The following is an 18,365-nucleotide window of genomic DNA, read 5'->3' on the forward strand; positions in this document are numbered from 1 at the left end:
ATATAAATGCATGTTTTTTGTCATCAGCATCACATTGGACATTGCTCCTCACATGTCTTCACAATCCTCTACTCACATATCTTACCACCTTGGAGTTCTAATTTTAGCCCCCATTACCTAAATGTATATTGTAGTCTGGAAATTAGTCATGACATTGATACTAGACTGTGTAAATCATATAAATACTAGAGATAGTCTCTGTGTTTCTCTCTGTGTGTCTCTGTCTCTGTCTCTCTATTTCTCTGTGTGACTGAGTGGTGTGTGTGTGTGTGTGTGTGTGTGTGTGTGTGTGTGTGTGTGTATGAAAAGAATGTGCATTTTCTGATTTTCTTGAGGTTGTTGAAGATTAAGTTTTTGTTGGTTCTGGATTGCTGTAACTTTTATTTTACACATGCTAAAGTGTTTTATGGGGTTTTGTTTAATATATGTTTTCTCTCACCAATACTTTTCATACTTATTCTTTAAATATACCCACTTTGATTGATACTTTTGTACAGTAAATCTAAATCTATGTGTGTAGAATTTCTGTGTACAGCATGCATATGCCCAGGGAAAATACAATAACTTTCCTAAGTTGCATGTGCTCCTGAGACTGGAGATTCGTGTCCTTAGGATAACTTGAGCCTCCTGTCACCAGGAGTAATGATCACTGGGGCAACCGATGTGAGGGACAAGTGACATATCTATTTAAATGCACATCCTAATTTCTGTCGCGTTCAGACTTTCAGTGACCGTAATGAGCCGAAGAGCATTGGATGTGACTCTCTTGCTTTGTCATGCTCTCTCTCTCTCCCTCTCTCTTTTCTTCCCTTAGCTCCCTGTGAAGGCAACACATTCTTCTGCCACAGCAACATGTGTATCAACAACACCCTCGTCTGCAATGGGCTCCAGAACTGTGTGTATCCCTGGGATGAAAATCACTGTAAAGGTAATGGAAACAGAGTGGGAAGGAGCTGTGTCTGCAGCAGTCTTAAAAAGCAGAGGGTGTGGTTTTGTCTGTCTTTGCATATGGCTTACACTCTCCATCTTCATTCCTCAGTGTGTTCAGAAATTTCCTCATTTAGACTGACAGTGACTTTCCTTACATTCCAGAACACTCACTAAAGATACCTCAAGAGAACTTGCAGAGCCAAGAGAAGAAAAGTGTAGCTAGCGGTGGAGAGCCTCATTTCTCCATGACACCTTTGTACCTTATTATATTTCTTCTACTCTCTTTTCCTTTATCCCAGCCTTTTCCAATGTACATTTTCGCACATAGTCTAGAGATAAAATATTTGGATCATTTCTGTTTTCAATTAATGCCATTTCTATTTTGTTAACAAAAAGTTATTTTTTTTCCTGTCCTATGAAATAGTTCCTAGCATTCCTGCCCTGTCAGCCAGTCCACAACCAACATATGGTCATTTAAATAGGACTTGTTGGCTGAGTTATGTTCCATTTTAGATTAACGTGAAAAACAATCCGTTGTTAAGGCTGAATGTTAAGCCCAATTCAAGGGAAGATAAACAAGAAACACTTTCCCACTTAAATTTTAGGATGATCTATCAAAATACTTTCTACAAAGAGAAGCAGAGGAACCCTGCCCAGTTTCCATTAATCCAATGAGTCAGTAAGAAAACTGTCTGTAAGACAAATTGCTAAGTGGTCTTATTAACAAAAAACCCGGAACGAGATATTAGGGTAGAAACTGAGAGATCAGGGAAGCAGAAAAAATCCAGCCATGTTCTTATCACTAGAAATCCTCAGCCAAAGAGAGACCTTCTTCCTGTATACCCATGCCTATATGCCCTGTCCTCTTACTTCCTCTCTCCTCTCAGCTACATCACTTCCTCTTTCTGCCCAGCTCTATCACTTCCTGTCTGTCTGTACAGACCTCCAGACATCTATGGTCAACTAGTGCTGGGAATAAAGGTGTGTACCACCACGCCTGGCTCTGTTCCCAGTGTGGCCTTGAACTCACAGAGATCCGGATGAATCTCTGCCTCCTGACTGCTAGGATTAAAGGTGTGTACTACCATTGCCACCATCGCCTCACTTCTATGTTTAATGTGGTGGCTGGCTTTTTCTTCTGATCTCCAAGTAAGCTTTATTTATTAGGGCACAAATAAAATATCACCACATTTGTCCAATGGAATCTATTTTGATAATGAGTGTTAGTGATAATTTAAGTCTAAAGAACCCCTAGGAAATAGCTAGGAAATTAAATGCTTTCTGAAGTGTCCCCACACCTTAGTGTTAGAGAGTAGCCATCAACATCAGTTTGTGGCAAGTAAGAGTATGTAAGAGACAAAAAAAATAAAATAAAATAAAATAAAATAAAATAAAAGGGCAGTCATGAAAATCCACTATAAAAATGTACTGCCTCTTTTCCAGACAGCTAAACCATCTTTGAAATCTTAACTAATGTTCTTGTGATATTAAAACTTACTTCTTTTGACCAATAGTCATTTGCTGGGATTGGTTCTCTGGCTTAGCACATACTGTGGCCTCAAGTAATGTTGCATCTGTCCTTGACATGAGTGCACATCTGAGACTGGGCACAGTCTTTTATATCTCCATGCCTGGTATGTTCATAGAGCATTGTATAAGTCATCTAGTTCATTTTTTTCATCTGTGTCTTCTGCAGGATTGAAAGAGGATATTCTATTTTTCTGTGTCATATAATATTGGATGGCCTCCTTTTTCTGCCTACACATATAAAGCTTTCATTTCACATGGTTTTGAATTCATGAGTGTATAAATTGTTATACTGTCCCCAAAATTAACTTCTTCATTATTATTAGAAGATCTGAAAGCTTAGTAACATATTTTTGTCCTAAGGTGTATTTGTTTGCATTCAATTTTCTTTGTCTTTTTTCACTCTTTTCCTTAGTTCATTCTACTTGTTATACAGAAAATATTTACTACTATTGATGTATAATTTAATATTAATTTTCATCCATTCTAACAGTCTCTGTTGTTTCATTAGGTTACTTAATCTATCCATATATAATACTCTATTTCCCATACTGGACTCACAGCCTTTTTCATTTTTTGTTTTCTGTATGTCTCATATACCTTTTCATCTTTTTTGCCTTCTGTAGTCTCTTCCTCTCTAACCAAATATGCTTTACTGTAACATTTCTTTTTTAGTGTTTTTCAATATTTTCTTGATTTACTTTTTCTGTGTTGGCTTAGGGGCTTATAATGCACAACTTAACTTTTCAGTATACTTCATTTTTTTTTGTAGGCTGACAATTCTAATGAAATATAGAATGTTTTTCCTGTATATATCACATTCTCTACTCCTTTCACCCATTATTTTCTACATTATATGTATGCATGTTATAACCACAAGCATACATTGTAATAATTGCTACTTTATATCATTCTATCTTCGGAGTAGAAACAGAGTAAGGATGGTCTGTATTAGTGCAATTTGCTATAAATGCTTCCTGTTTATTGTTTCTGTTTCATGTAATTATATTTGGATTTTCCTTATCTCTGTGTCCTTCTTTTAATATAAACAATGTTTTAACTCCCACCAAACTCAATTCTACTATTGTTACCAGAAACCACATCTCTATGAAGTCTAGGCTCTATAGTACAATGATTCACAGAGCTCACTGTATTTTTTAATGAAACAAATTTAAATGACTATGAAGAAAAAATTCAGATGTATGTCTGTCTCTCTGTTTCTTTCTTCATTTTGTTATATATGTATTTTATTTTGTTATATCTAACAATGATGTTGTTTCAGTTTTTAAATCAGTTTTACTAAATAGTGAATTTGGGTATAGAATTATTTATATGATTTTTAAATTTGATTTTGCTTGTGGTGCCTTGACTCAGTGAGCATTTATTCTGACCTCCAATGATCGTCAATCACATGATAATCTGTATACATCCTTTCTCTGGGTGTATCATTTTCCCTTTGCTGGTTTCTTTATTTTCTGGTCCTGTATATTTTTAAAAAACTATTTTAATAGTTTAACTCCCACCAAACTCAATTCTACTATTTTTTTTTTTTAATTTTGGTTTTTCGAGACAGGGTTTCCCTGTGTTTGCGCCTTTCCTGGAACTCACTTGGTAGCCCAGGCTGGCCTCGAACTCACAGAGATCTGCCTGCCTCTGCCTCCCGAGTGCTGGGATTAAAGGCATGCGCCATCACCGCCTGGCTTCCTGAATAGGTCTTTTACATTTACTCTACTTGAACTTTTTTGAACTTGGATGTGCATTTTATCATTAGTGTGGGAAGTTTTAAGCCCTTGACTAAAAAATGCATTTGTTCAAAGTTCTCTTTTTGCTCCTAATATGCTTTTGTTTGATTATTTGATACAATTTCCAGTGCTACATTCACTTTTATGCACTATTTTTCCCAGATTTTTTATTCCTCCATCTTCAGGTTTGCAGATGGAGCCTTGTGGTTTTAGCTTCAACTTCCCCGAAATACAGCTGATGATTTGGAAGAGGGAGAGAGTCATTGCTTACATGGTCATCACTCTTCCTGAAGAATTCTCACATATTTCATTTTACTTTTAGGGAATGGAATAATTTCTTTAGTACATCCATAAGAATGATTGTTTGTAATTATCATTCCAAGCCTCTGGACATGCAGATATTCTCTCCTGAGCATTCCATTCTCTCTCCCGTGCCTCTGTGCTTTTTTTTTTCCCCTCTATGTGCCCATTTGCTGTCCACAAATAGGAAAATTTCCATACCCTCATTATACCAGAATTTTAGTGGTCAATTTTTATATTAATTTTTGTTTGGGGATATATGTGCAAGTTGTCATGCTTCCATACCAAAATGTCTGCTGTGATTTTTGTGTTGAATTATTCTCCGTATCAAAATGCTGTGATTCCTATAACTTCACTTTACCTGCCAAGCATCAACAGAGAGAAAGTCAGGGACATTCTTTTCTGGTGTGGAATTTAGCGGTCCTTTTATGACTAAGAAGAGAAAACAAATCATAGCTCAGGAAATTATCACATCGTGCACAAATACTATTTTATAAGTCTTATGCAAATATTAGAGTGTATATGCATTTGTACACACACACACACATACAAGTATGTGTACACATTCAACGTAGGAAGTCACTTTAATGGAAAATAGAGCCCCTGTGAAAACAGAATTTTTTTAAAAGCATTGTTGTGTGGTACTTTAGGGCTGTGAAAATTGTATGCTCAGCCTGTTTTGTGTTAAAGTTTTGGAAGTGCATTTTGAAGGCGATATTAACGTGTGGTGGGTTGTTTCTCCTCTTGTCTGTCTGTTGTTTTCACTCTCTCCTACCTACAGAAAAGAGGAAAACCAGCCTGCTGGATCAGCTGACCAACACCAGTGGGACGGTCATTGGCGTGACTTCCTGCATTGTGATCATCCTTATTATCATTTCTGTCATTGTACAGATCAAACAGCCTCGTAAAAAATACGTCCAAAGGAAGTCAGACTTTGACCAGACCGTTTTCCAGGAGGTGTTTGAGCCTCCTCACTATGAGTTATGCACGCTCAGAGGAACCGGAGCAACGGCTGACTTTCCAGATGACTTTGAGAGTTACCATAAACTGCGGAGATCATCTTCCAAATGCATTCATGACCATCACTGTGGATCCCAACTGTCCAGCGCAAAAGGCAGCCGCAGTAACCTCAGCACAAGGGACGCTTCCATCTTGGCAGAGATACCGACCCAGCCAGTCAAGCCCCTCATCCCACCCGTGAACAGAAGGAACATCCTGGTCATGAAACACAACTACTCCCAAGATGCTGCAGATGCCTGTGACATCGATGAGATTGAGGAGGTGCCCACCACAAGCCACAGGCTATCCAGACATGAGAAATCCGTCCAGCGGTCAGTATCCATAGATATTTGATGGCAACCATTAACTGAAGACAGAAATGCTCTCACAGCATTGCATTCTAGTCTGTCTTCACTGTCAGCCCCCACCCTCTGAATGATAGTTGAAACCACAGTGTCCTAATGCCCCCTTCTTCCTCCCTTTCCTTCTCTTCCTAGCTCTAGTCTGTTAATTTTATATCCCATACATGTGCATGAAATGTACACGTGTATGATGACACCTGTGCACACAGACCAAAGATACTTTATTTCTGCATATATAAGAACTATTTCTAAAGAAAACAGGACTCCTCATTTATAGTAGAGATCTATGCAACTAATTTGCCTCCACATAGTTATAGTTGTTGCTCTCTCATCAATATTATATTTTAGGACAGAAAACAGTATTTTAAAACTGTTGCCTTACCAAGATAATGATACCAACTTATTGAATATTTTTAATTCGAAAATAAAATATTTTTCAGTAGAATCTATTTATTTTGCTAAGAAAAGTATATTTTCACATATGATGTAATAATTAGATTACAATTATATTTTATAACATTGAATGATAAAATACAAATAATTGATATTTAAATATAGAAAAAATTTGGGAGACATTTTATTCATCTTCCATTTATACATATATAAAATATGTGTTATATGTTAATATTTCTAAAATGAGTAAAAATATTGGGCAGAAAATTTGATTTAGTAATTGTCTATTTTTTTGAAATTCCAACATACATCTAGTTTAATTATGCTGTTTTTCATGTTTACTATAATTTATCTAATTATATAGAATTATAAATTTGATTAATAAAAATCTAAATTATCTAAGTTGACTTAATATATTCATGCATGCTGATGGAATACCACTATTTTCACTGCTTTATTAACTTTAGGGATGATTTTAAAGTAGATATATGTATTTATATTTTGTGCAAATATTACTTTGTTGAATGAAATAGCCATAACATTCCAGGTTCTGCCTCATTGGGTCTCTAAGCAAACACGAATCTGAGTACAACACAACTAGGGTCTAAAACGAGAACTCAAGGTAAGCAAACGCCCTTGGCTCCTTCTCCCTTTGTCCTATGCTATTTTGTTCTGTTCTGTTGCAACTGTCTTACAGCATTTCAGAGAATGTGCTATTTATTCCTTATTTCGTAAGCTACCTATCTCATGGCATTTCACACATAGAAGTAGAATGGATGCAATAGTAATGGAGTGACTATTCTTAGGATACGTAGCTTTGTGATCAGTTTTAATATTCCTTCATCAAGCATTGCTCAACAGCAGAATAAGCTAATAATATTTACATTGTAAGACCAAGATAATAAAAGCAATGAACTTTCTTTCAAAGACTAGCTCAGGAAACCCAGGTTTTTGAAAAAATAAAATATAACAATATTCACTCTTAAAGTAACTGAAGTGAATGTATCTGACTTGCAATCACTTACACAATTTGGCTCTATTCTATTCAAATGCAACACCAAGTATTTGGGGGTATTTATGTAGTCTTATTTTTGCATGAATAATTAGCTTATCTCATTAAAATTAAATGTGGCATGTTGATCAAATTTTATAAAATAAAATTTGAATGTTTCATGTTTAAAAGGCCTCATAATTTCAGTTGTCTACATGTGCATCTATTTGTCATGAACCCTCACACAGGCTTTACATCTTCACTTGGCAGTCTACATTTATTTTACTCTAACTCATCTCCAATTAAATTTGCTTCACAGCTAATTTCCTCAAAACTCCTCGAGCCTATCAACTGTTCTTGAATTAGGAGAACGCATCCCATGCTCTGTATGACCTTAATAAGCTGGTGTGTTTGTTGCATCTTTTTCATTGGGAAAAAATGTTTTAACTGTGCTTTATTTTCAGAGAACTATTTATACACACATGGGGACTGTGGAAAGAGAATTCTGTAGTGAATTGTGAAAAGTGGACATATTTCTAAATTCATTCCACTGCCTTTACCCAAACTTAAGAGTTACAGACATGTGTTATTCCTTCGGCAAGACATCCCTGCTGCTGCACAATGATGTGTCCATTTCCTAATTTGGTTGCTGATCACCAAGTGCTCCTTAGGTTTTAAATACATTCTAAGATTTACGGAAACTTGAAGAAGAGATTGGTTCCGGGTTAAGACTTCCCCAGCTTCACTTTAACTGTCACCTCCACTTTCATTTACGTGTTGTTCACGTCTTTGTTACATGATTGTACCCGTGTGATCTGTGAAAAAACAAAAACAAAAACCACGACTTTGGGTGAACCTTGTGTTACATGTACATTGTTTTCATTATATAGACTGCTTGAGAATAGTGCGTTCCTGCGTGATTTTGAACATGCTGCAATGAAAAAAATGGAAATGTGGATCATGGAAACACCAGCTAGAGGTTCAATGGACTGTACACACCTGTTGTTTCCTTTTAATTAAATGCAGTAAAAAATAATGAGTAAAATCTAGATTGCAATAAGACAAATATCTTCCCCCTTCTTCCTCTGTGTTTCTCTCTCTCTCCCCCTTATCATTTCTATGTACCCCTGATTTCCTTTTTGTTTTTATCAAGGGAAGATACCGAGTTTCATAAATGCCTTCTTGAAATCAGGTATTTTACCATTCACACCCTACAGCAGAATTTTGTTTGATTAAGCACTTAGTAATATGACTGAATTGACAGTTTGAGAAAATACCCTGCATGTCAGTACTGGATATTTAGGTTGGAAAAAATGCCCTCTTTATTAGACACATTGTAAAAAGCATGCATTCTCAAATATTGCTGTTACTCTTCCATTTCTTTGTGTCATATGCTTGCTACTTGTAACTTTTATATAAATATATATATAAAATGTATAATAATTTCCTAATTTGAGTTAAGAGAAATCCTTTCTTCTGTTGTAAAAAAAAAAGCAGAGTTACATGAGCACATGATTTATTAATATCAACTCTTCCCACACTCTAGATTACAGGATGTCATTCAATATTGAGGCTTCCCTAAATATTTGATTTCTAACATCTTATAAATTTGTTTGCCTTTTATATTAAGAGTCTTCCTAAGTCAATCGTTCAGAATCACAGACCATTTTATGATTATACTTCACCATTCTGACTTACCCATACACACATGAGCCTTGATGCTTAGTGGTTATGATAAGTTTTATACAAAAAATCTAGAACTAATAGTACACATAAATTCTGTGGAATTATATGCACCCCACTGAATGGATATTGTTTCAAATAAAGAATTTGTAGTATTCAAAAACTGATTTTGAAAACTACAATTAGAGTAAATTTGCTTTCTCTTTTCAAAATAATGAGTTTCTCAAGAATAAAATAATTGAGACCTTCAAATTGCAAAGAAATTTGATCAGCTACAATTTCTGCCAGCAGCTGGAGCAGGCTTTAAAGTCTAAATGGATATTTCTTCTCATATGTCCCTATCAGGAGGCCAATATCTTATGTGTTAAAATATAAATGAAAGAAAATATCAAGTAAGTGGAGATAAAGAAAATTGTGATAGAAAAACTAAAGGACTACAGCAATTCTTGAATATTGGAAACATGATCAACTTGCCTTGTGGATTACTTGCTGCACAAGGACATATATGCCAGGTGGGTTTGGTAGTCTACCTGTAATACTGGCTCTCTGAAGACAGAGAAGGGTGTTCCCAGGGAAAACAGTCTAACTCAGTGGTTCTCAACCTGTGTATCACGTCTCTTCTGAGGGTCAAACAACCTTTTCACAGAGGTAGCCTAATACCATTTGAAAACACAGATATTTACATCACAATTCATAACCTTAGCAAAATTACAGTTATGAAGTAGCAACAAAAATAATTTTATGGTTGAGGGTCACCACAACATGAGGAACCATATTAAAGGATCACAGAGTTGGGAACGCTGAGGAACACTAGTCTAACTAAATGAGCTGAATAGGACAGGTCTGGGTCAGCAAGAGACCCTTTCCTACTAAACACAGTTAAGAAGACTAAGTGAGAAAGATACTCACTGTCAACATCTGGTCTCCACCCACATGCACACAATACACACCTGCACACGTACACACACAGACAAACACACACACACACACACACACACAGACAAACACACACATACACATGCACACAAACATCACAGAAGATGCGTACCCATAAAAATAAAATAATATTAAAATGATAATTTCTTTGAATTAAGTTGACAAATTGTCCAAATGAAAAAGGGTACTGACATAATGAATACTTTGGTGCATACTTTGCACATGTCACTTATGATAAAATTCACCTTTTCCTGTTTGGCTGGCCAATTTATTTGTTCCTGTATGTAATTTTGTGTTCATTAATTCAAATTTGGCATTTCAAGACTTTCATTTAATTTAGTTGTCCTACTTTGTATTATTTAATTGCTTTAGGAATCCTTAGTGGATGGTATTATCTTTGAATGAATAATATTACACTGGATATATATGATAGGAGTGTTTCATTATACAACAATGGAGACAAGAAGATAAATTAAATGGATAAATCACCACTCACCTGTCATGTAGATTTACAGATTTTCCATTTCTTTCAAGATCTACAAATTTCTCCTGATCTGCTTATTCTATGTTTAAGTACATTTAATACCTCAAATCCACCAAACAACAGACACCTTTTTTTAACATCAAACGAAATTAAGCATAATAATAAGGATGGGTGACTAACATATATTTGATATATAATTTCATCATGGGAAAATAACTTCTCTTGAAGGGTGAGCCTCCTCTTGGGTGATGATCACATGACCTCCAGGTGTTGACTGTTCAAGGGAGGAGATGCTGACATCACTGCCCAGAGTCCTGGATGCCTGTGATTGTCCCCATTGGAGATGCTAAGTACTGAATCTTGGAATGTGAGAATCTAGAAAATCTACCAGATGTATTTTGGAGCTCCCTACAGGTGCCTTCATAAAACCCAATCCAATACTGAGATTTGTCAATATACTAAAAACATCTATTAAATAACTACATGAAACTTTACCACTTGAATGCCAGCCTTTGGAAAACCTTCAAAATGGGTGGTACTTGCAGCAGAAGGAAGGAGTGGTTTAAAACTATCAAATTTAACAGTTAACAATATTTATTTATTCACAAAATTAATTCAAATACATTACTATGTAAAACTGGTGAAAATGCTGGTTTTGACTTAAGTGTTTGTATTCACCTTTTAGAATCTTGGTGGCCTTTCATTTTTACACAGAATACCCACGAAGACCCGAGTTACGCTTGTTACTTCTCTCGGAGTACAGTGCAGTTGCTTAGCACAAGGTTAATGTTCTGAGTTTGAATCTGAATTTTCTGCACCTGTTTTTATACACATGCAGATTTTATGCATCATTTCACAAAACAGACACAATATTTGATTTTTTCACAGCTTATTTTAGTCAGATAATTAAAATGTGCAATAAACATAATTTGAGATCAATGTCATTCGGTCTTTAAATGAGAATCAACCCTGTCCTGGAGATGCTGAATCTTTCATCTAATTTTTGTCCTATTAAAAATATTTTAGAGCATTGAATAGATTAAAAATTCTTCTCAATATTTTGAGTTTGGCCTTCGACATCATATGAATATCTCTTCAGTTTTGCATCCCACAGGAAGTCAAGATTTCCTCACATGTTACAGGTTTTGCTTCTTTTATATTTAAATCAAGAATGGATTTCCCTGAACTCAAAATATTAAAGTAAAATAATATGAGCCTGGGTCTCATTATCTTTGTTAGGTAACAACAAACAATGCAATGGTGTTTGATAGTGAAATAAATGATGCCATCTAGTTTGCATAATTGCAGTTCCCCAAAGGTGTGGGGGGGAGGTGAAATCAAAGAACTATAAAATTGATCTGTGTCCTAAATAGATATGATGTGAATAGTGAGTTTGTTCTATGTTTATTGAGCAGAAGGGTTTGAAACTACGCATACTTTCCTCAATTAAACGATTTTTTATTTTTCACAGCATGATGAGAAAATGCAGCCAAGAAATCATCAGATAGGTAAAAGAACAAAATAGATGAAACTTGTGTTAATTACTAGCTCCTCATTTCTTTAGTTAACATTTCTTATATCCCCTTTAAAGACTGGAGAAAGAACACTACCTGGCTAAAGTAAAGGGATGTTTTGTTTTTGTTTTATCACCAATCCAGCTCATTAAATCCAAAGCAACTTTTAACTAAGAATTATAACTATTCATTTTGTAATGAATTTAGATTGTGCTAAAATTCCTTTTAACTAAATTATATTATTTGGCTAAATCCAAGGGTATAACAAAGGCAAGAAATATAAGTAACTAATGTCAAACACATAATTCACTGTTTTCCTTGTGGCACCAGGTTATGTGCTTTCCTGTGTTTTCTTAAATGCCCCCTAACATCCCTTCATTTCCTTATGTTAGGAAACAAATAAATAAACACAACTGTCATCATGCTTCTGTCATTTGCTTGGAGGATTTAGAGAAGTTCCTTATCCCTGTGAGCCATTGTGATCATACAATTGCCTTTCTATTTCATAGCCATACAATTGTGCAGTCAGCTCACTCCTGGTCCTCACCATCTCCTTCTCCATAAACAGTGAGCCATGCTATTTTCCAACCATTCATTGAAAAATTGTCTGGGGGTTTCTTTTAATAGTCGCAGATAGTCACTCAAACAAAAATTAAAGCAGACCAGCAAGTATGATGTGTAAGTTATTTAAAATAAAATTATTCCTTTTATATCACATTATTAAACTTGTACTCTTTATTCACTTTCCCTTGAGTTAAACGTCATATCAGCATTGCTAGATTTCTTTTTTTGTCTGTGCAATCTATATGCCAAAATCTCTTCTTCAGTACATTGGGGATGAAGATAATGCTGGAGGTTGGTGGAGGAATGGTGCTTAGAACTGTAGAAGAAACTTCTCTTCACTTCTTTCTTACCATGTGGCCCATCTTGAAACACTAGTTCAATTTCTCTGGGTCCCTGTCATCTGTACAATATAAAACATAATTGACTGTAAAGCAAATGGCGTGCAGAGGATAATGTATAGTCAAGAAGTGAGAAGTTGAATATTAGAATAGCATTTCCTTAGGGGCACCAGAGGAGCTCTATGAAGTGTAGGCTTCCTAAGCAGACAGGGAAAAATTTATTTTTAGAGTAATCAGATAAAAATACAGGCTGGAAAACCTCCTACTTGAGTTGGATGGTAAGTAATGAAAAGTCACAGAAAATATAGTTCAAAAAAATAGATGGAGTTGATGCTGAGCACATTAGGTGCTGACCCAAGAGTTTGTCTTTTGTTCAAAGATGATGATCTTAACTACATTTTGGAACAGTATGAATGGAAACTTCTTTGAAGTCAGTATATTTAATAAGTAGAATGCAGAACGGTACATAGTAACTTCAATTAAAACAACTGAGAAGTAAGACATTAAAAGTAATAGATGGTCAGAGGAGCAGGAGTATGTCTTGCCACCCTACTTATTTCCTACAATATGTTATTTCCATGGTTATGGTTAATGAGAAAAGATACCGACAAAGTGAAAACACATGACTAAGTCCCTTCTGAGAGATTTGTGTGGAATTTTTTCCTTGGTTATTGGAAACGTGATTCTGTGAATGAAAGTACCGCAAATAGTGTATATTGTTAGCCATTGCACTGTCAAGGAAACTGAAGTGGTTCTATAACTTTTGTAAGATTGTGTAAGACTGATGAGTTCAGTTCTCCTACAAAGCTGACTAACTGCTGAGGTGTTTTTCACCAATGTGCAAATATAACTCTGTTAATTAGTGTACTCCAACAAGAGAAATTGAAAATTACCCATATAACCCCCACAAGTTTGTGTTTACTCATCTGTAAAGTGTGATTATAAAAGCTTCTTTTCACATGAAAGTGTGTAAAGACCAAATGATCATGCACTGGAAGATATTTTTTTATATTATATGATGCATTGTAAAAATAAACCATTTTTCCTAAATTGTGTGTAAACTTCGTTTTGTAATTGACGTGGTGCCTACACATCCAGAAAGAACAGCCATGAAAAGACATTAGTGTCTCTTGTCTGGATAAAACATGTGACTTCCAGAAGCCATTGAATCTGACATCTTTTAGATGTCATTTCCTCCAGGGTCTCTTTCTTTGCACCTTCATATCAAAGTGCTATTTATCACTATGAGCAGCAGTGAATCCCAGAGCTCCTAAGTAACTCCATGTTGCTAACTTGTGCACAAAGATGAGAACATGTGGAAGGGAATCCTATGGTCAACCATGGGCAATTGTTTCACATGTCTATCAACAGATAGTTGGGGAGGTATGTGTTGTTCCTTAGCCATAGTTTTGATATTAAAATGTGCAACACTGTATTAAATTATTTTTCCAACAGTCCAAATTCTAGTTGCAGTTCTTACTACACTTGTGTTCCTTAAAACACCCTTGTAAGCTTCTCAGTTTCACCTTTAATACATCGGATAAAGCTGTTGAAGAAAACACTCACAAGAGCAACCAATTTCATGAGCAGACAAGCAACAGGAGGTCACAGGTGGGGGAAAGCTGTAACACTTTCCTCTACTTTTCCAGTTTGCACTCTACAGTGGTAAAAACCCTCTCTTCTACTTGAAACTTTTGTATTTATGTGAATGAGTCATTACTGAGCAAAACAAGCATCCAGACTTGGTGATTTCAAGTTACATATTTCATAGACAACAGATCGGAGACTCCTTGTGCAGTCTTTTGTCTATAGGAATCACTTCTTTAAAGATAAGACTACTCATGAGGCAAACCTTTTTTTTGACAAAATATTGTTTATTTCTGAGTTTTCAAAGACAAAATAATCAGACTATTCAGAATAGCAAATAGAAGAAAGTTGTTGTCTAATTTACTCATTACTTTTAAAGGAAAAGTCTGTTTATAACATCCCATCAGATAGTTATCTGTTTCATTGAAAATACATTCAGAGAATTGTGAGGATTCCATGAGTAAAGACATTTTGTCCATCCTTTTAGCAAACAGGCATCAGAGAATGTTGGCATCAATGCTGGGCACTAGGGACTCACAGTGAATAAGCTACTTTGTCCATAAAAACACATAATCCATTGGGTAAAAAAATACAACAATCTCTGCCTGTCTCTCTGTCTCTGTCTGTCTCTCTGTCTCTCTTTCTCTCTCTCTGAGAAGCCATCCTTCTGATAAGAGAGAGGGGGGAGTATAAGTGCTTTCCTCTGCCACATATAAGCCAAAGAACATTCCTTTAAGCTTTTGTATCCTGGCTTCTAAGTAATTCTTCTGAAAACATGGATACAGACTATTCCTACAAAGAACTTTCTTTTAAAATTTCTATCCTATAACCCAGGTAAGGTGCATATGGTGTCTATAGCACAAGACCGTGTTAAGAGCAGTTTCATTTTAGTCTGGTACTACCCTGTATGGCCTGAGTATCTTATCTTGTTCACTCAGTTCACAGAGGGCTCCTGATCCACACTGTATTCTTCTGTGACTCATCAAACTCAGAACTTTCATGGAACAATTCCATTACTTATGAATCACTTCAGCACTTGCTCTCAGCTCTAACTGTCTAGTAAGCATCTCTGAAACTTCCTTCCCACCACAGGCAAAGGAGGAGTGGATTCCTCATATTAACACATTTTTCCCCCTTCAAAGGCACTCAAATTGGCATAGCATATGCTGATTCTGGTTATCTTTATATTTTTATTTTTTATATTGAAATGCTTATTTTTTATTTTATATTTTTCTTTATTAAGAAATTTTCTACTCACTCCTCATGCTATCCACAGAACCCCCTCCTCCTTCCTCCCACTCCCCAGTCCTCTTTCCCAAGCCACCCCGCATCCCCACATCCCCCAAATCGAGGTCTCCCATGGGGAGTCAGCAGAGCCCAGCTCACTGAGCCTAGGCAGGTCCAAGCCCCTTCCCACTGCACCAAGGCTGGCTAAACTTTGTTATCTGTCCTTTTTAAGCATGCACAGTTTGTTATAATCAATTGAACTTCAATAAAGTTATTTTAAATTAATTTTAAAAAAAGATAAGACTGCTTGGCCACATTCAAAACTCACCTTCAAAGGCCCTGTGCTTTGAATTACTAGGATTCTGCCAGGTATTCCCTTTCCTACATGACCAGGTTAGGATCAGCTGACCTATTCAGATCTTCATTCCCAGGTCAGTAAAGGGATGGTTAAGATACCCTGAGAACACTGAGGGCTGTTTTCTTGCTTGCTTGCTATTCACTTCAACTCTACATCTGCTTATTACTTTGGCTGTTCTGCAGCATGATGCCCAGATTGAGTGACCTCCTTGGAGCACTCTGTTAGCCCCTTTCTAGGCCTGTTAAGTTCAGAAAGGTCTATTCTTGCCCTCCTTGTTTCTTCAAGTCAGTGACATAGAGGAGAAAATTGACATTTTATGATCTCTGTGGGATCATTAAACCACCTGTTTGTATTTGCCATTCAACCTATGTTATTGGCTTTTCTAATCTTTTGGAACATTTAATGTAGTAGTCTTCTTTAAAGACTACAGAACTACAGTGAATTTTTCTTGATTTCCTTTGTCCTTCTGGGGGGGGGGCATTTTGAAATTCTTTCTTGAGATGAGATAATTTTGTTTAATTTATGACAACATTGCCTAGTTGAACTTCTTACAAGAATGATATATTTGACAAGTTATTTATGAAATGTTAAATGTGTACCATGAAATATTATATTTTTTATTGCTGCTTGACATATGTTCATACTGAGTATGCATCCTCTTCCTATGGGTAGATTAATTCTCATGTGCACTTTTAAGGACAAATCGTTTATATGGAAGTGGTATTCCTGTGGAGGAGGGTCATCTACATTGCTTTTCCTTATAATCCACTTTAAGATGTTTCCTAACACGTGTGTAGGCCACAGTGGATGTTTAGTGATTTTCTTTTATTGTTTGAGAATTTCATAATTCAAAAATCTTTTGAGCAAATCTACTCCCTTTCCTTCCCTTTCAGTGTCTCCCCTACCAGCCATTCTGCTTCCTGTTTCATGTGCTCTACTTATAAACCCACTGAGTGCTGCCTGCATGTGCAAGAGCAAGGACTACCTACTGGAGGGCAGGCAGCATGTCAGTGGTCACATGCCTTAAGAAAGCTGGATTTTCTTCCCCCAGTACCTACCAATTGCCACACTGATCACCTAGGGCTATGACTTGACGAGTCACTCCTCCACCCATGCCTCATATTAGTTTTGAGTTGTGCAGGCCATGTACCGGGAGTCATAATTACTGTGAGCAATGCAAATGGTGGCCCTGTAATTTTCTGCAAATGCTATTCTTCTGCAGAAACCGACCACCTCTGTCTCTTAAAATATTTCTGCTCCCTCTTCCATGATGATGCATTGGCCTTGGAAGGGGAAGATGTCATTTAAATTTCCATTTAGTGCTGAGCACTCCACTGTCTATTAGTCTCTGCATGTTGGCCAATTATTGATCTCTGTGTCAACCAACTACTACAGAAAGAAGTTTCTCTGATAAGGGTTTAGAGATTCTCTAATCTATGTGTATAAAGATAAGAACATATGGATCAGTTTGGCCCCTCCAGCAGAATAATAATGTTAAGAAATGCGCCACAGGGTCTATGACTTAGCAAGCCACTGGATTTGGCCCCAATTTATAGTACCAGACACAAGTTCCATCTTGTGAAACAATTTGAAATACTATCAGAAGTCAATGATTACACTTATAACATTTATGACATTATCACACCAGGACACTCATTATTGTAGCTTTTAAGGTTAACAGCTAGGTGTGATTATTGACTTACTTTGTGCCCTGGTAGCATGCATAGAATTTTCTAGCACTGTGAATGCAAGCCAGTAGGGATGAAGGTTTGAGATTAACAGTAGCTTGATTTCTCCACATTCTGAGACTCAACTATGTTCTGTCTTCTGTAATACAGACTTACTACCTATATCTGGAGAGTAGCAAGAACAATGGTAACAGCTTATAAAGTTTGTTTGGGAGGTTCTTTGGGACCTCACTGACCAATGACTCAAAGAGGTAACTCATACCTGGCACTGGACTTTTGAATTGGTAGTCTAGGATGACTAGAGACCCCATAAGAGGGTAACACCACTTAATCTCCATTTTCATATGTACATGTAAAAATTTTTGGAAGCTTTCTTGGCAATAAATTTCCTTTTCAAAAGGCTTTAGGGTTAGCTAGCTATCCTCATACTCTCTTTCCTGTGCAACCCACCCATTGCTTATGCCATTTAACCCTTCCTGTTCTATTATTCTCCTCTTCCTCTTTCTACCACTTATATTCTATTCCTCTTCCCTTGAAACAAACAACCATTTCATCCTTACTAATTTCTTGATTTCTGTGGGCATTTACATTTATACACACACATGTCTAAAGATCCAAAGCAAGTGATCACATATTTGATTATTTCTTTTATTTGGAAATAATAACATAATTACATTTCCCCCTCCTTTTCCTCCTTACTTCCATTTACTCCTCCTGGTTCTCTTTCAACTTCATTGGTTAT

General features: G+C 36.2%; 1 protein-coding gene across 3 annotated transcripts in view; it reads left to right on the forward strand.

Moving 5' to 3' along the window:
• The window catches only part of Neto1 (neuropilin and tolloid like 1), a 117,320-nt gene extending 103,515 nt beyond the window's left edge, over positions 1-13,805 (forward strand). The window contains exons 8-11 of one of the 3 annotated variants that reach the window (XM_042263840.2): positions 815-928; positions 5,281-5,830; positions 6,801-6,875; positions 7,564-13,805. In XM_042263840.2, coding sequence (XP_042119774.1) covers positions 815-928; positions 5,281-5,830; positions 6,801-6,861 — 725 coding nt within the window. In that variant the 3' untranslated portion in view covers positions 6,862-6,875; positions 7,564-13,805. Of the gene's footprint in view, positions 1-814; positions 929-5,280; positions 5,831-6,800; positions 6,876-7,563 lie in introns of those variants that run through there. The other 2 variants (XM_042263841.2, XM_042263843.2) reach the window with 2 other exon arrangements.
• The last annotated feature ends 4,560 nt before the right edge of the window (positions 13,806-18,365 follow it).

Source organism: Peromyscus maniculatus, chromosome 19 (genome assembly GCF_049852395.1).
Source record: "Peromyscus maniculatus bairdii isolate BWxNUB_F1_BW_parent chromosome 19, HU_Pman_BW_mat_3.1, whole genome shotgun sequence".
Taxonomy (NCBI): Eukaryota; Metazoa; Chordata; class Mammalia; order Rodentia; family Cricetidae; genus Peromyscus; species Peromyscus maniculatus.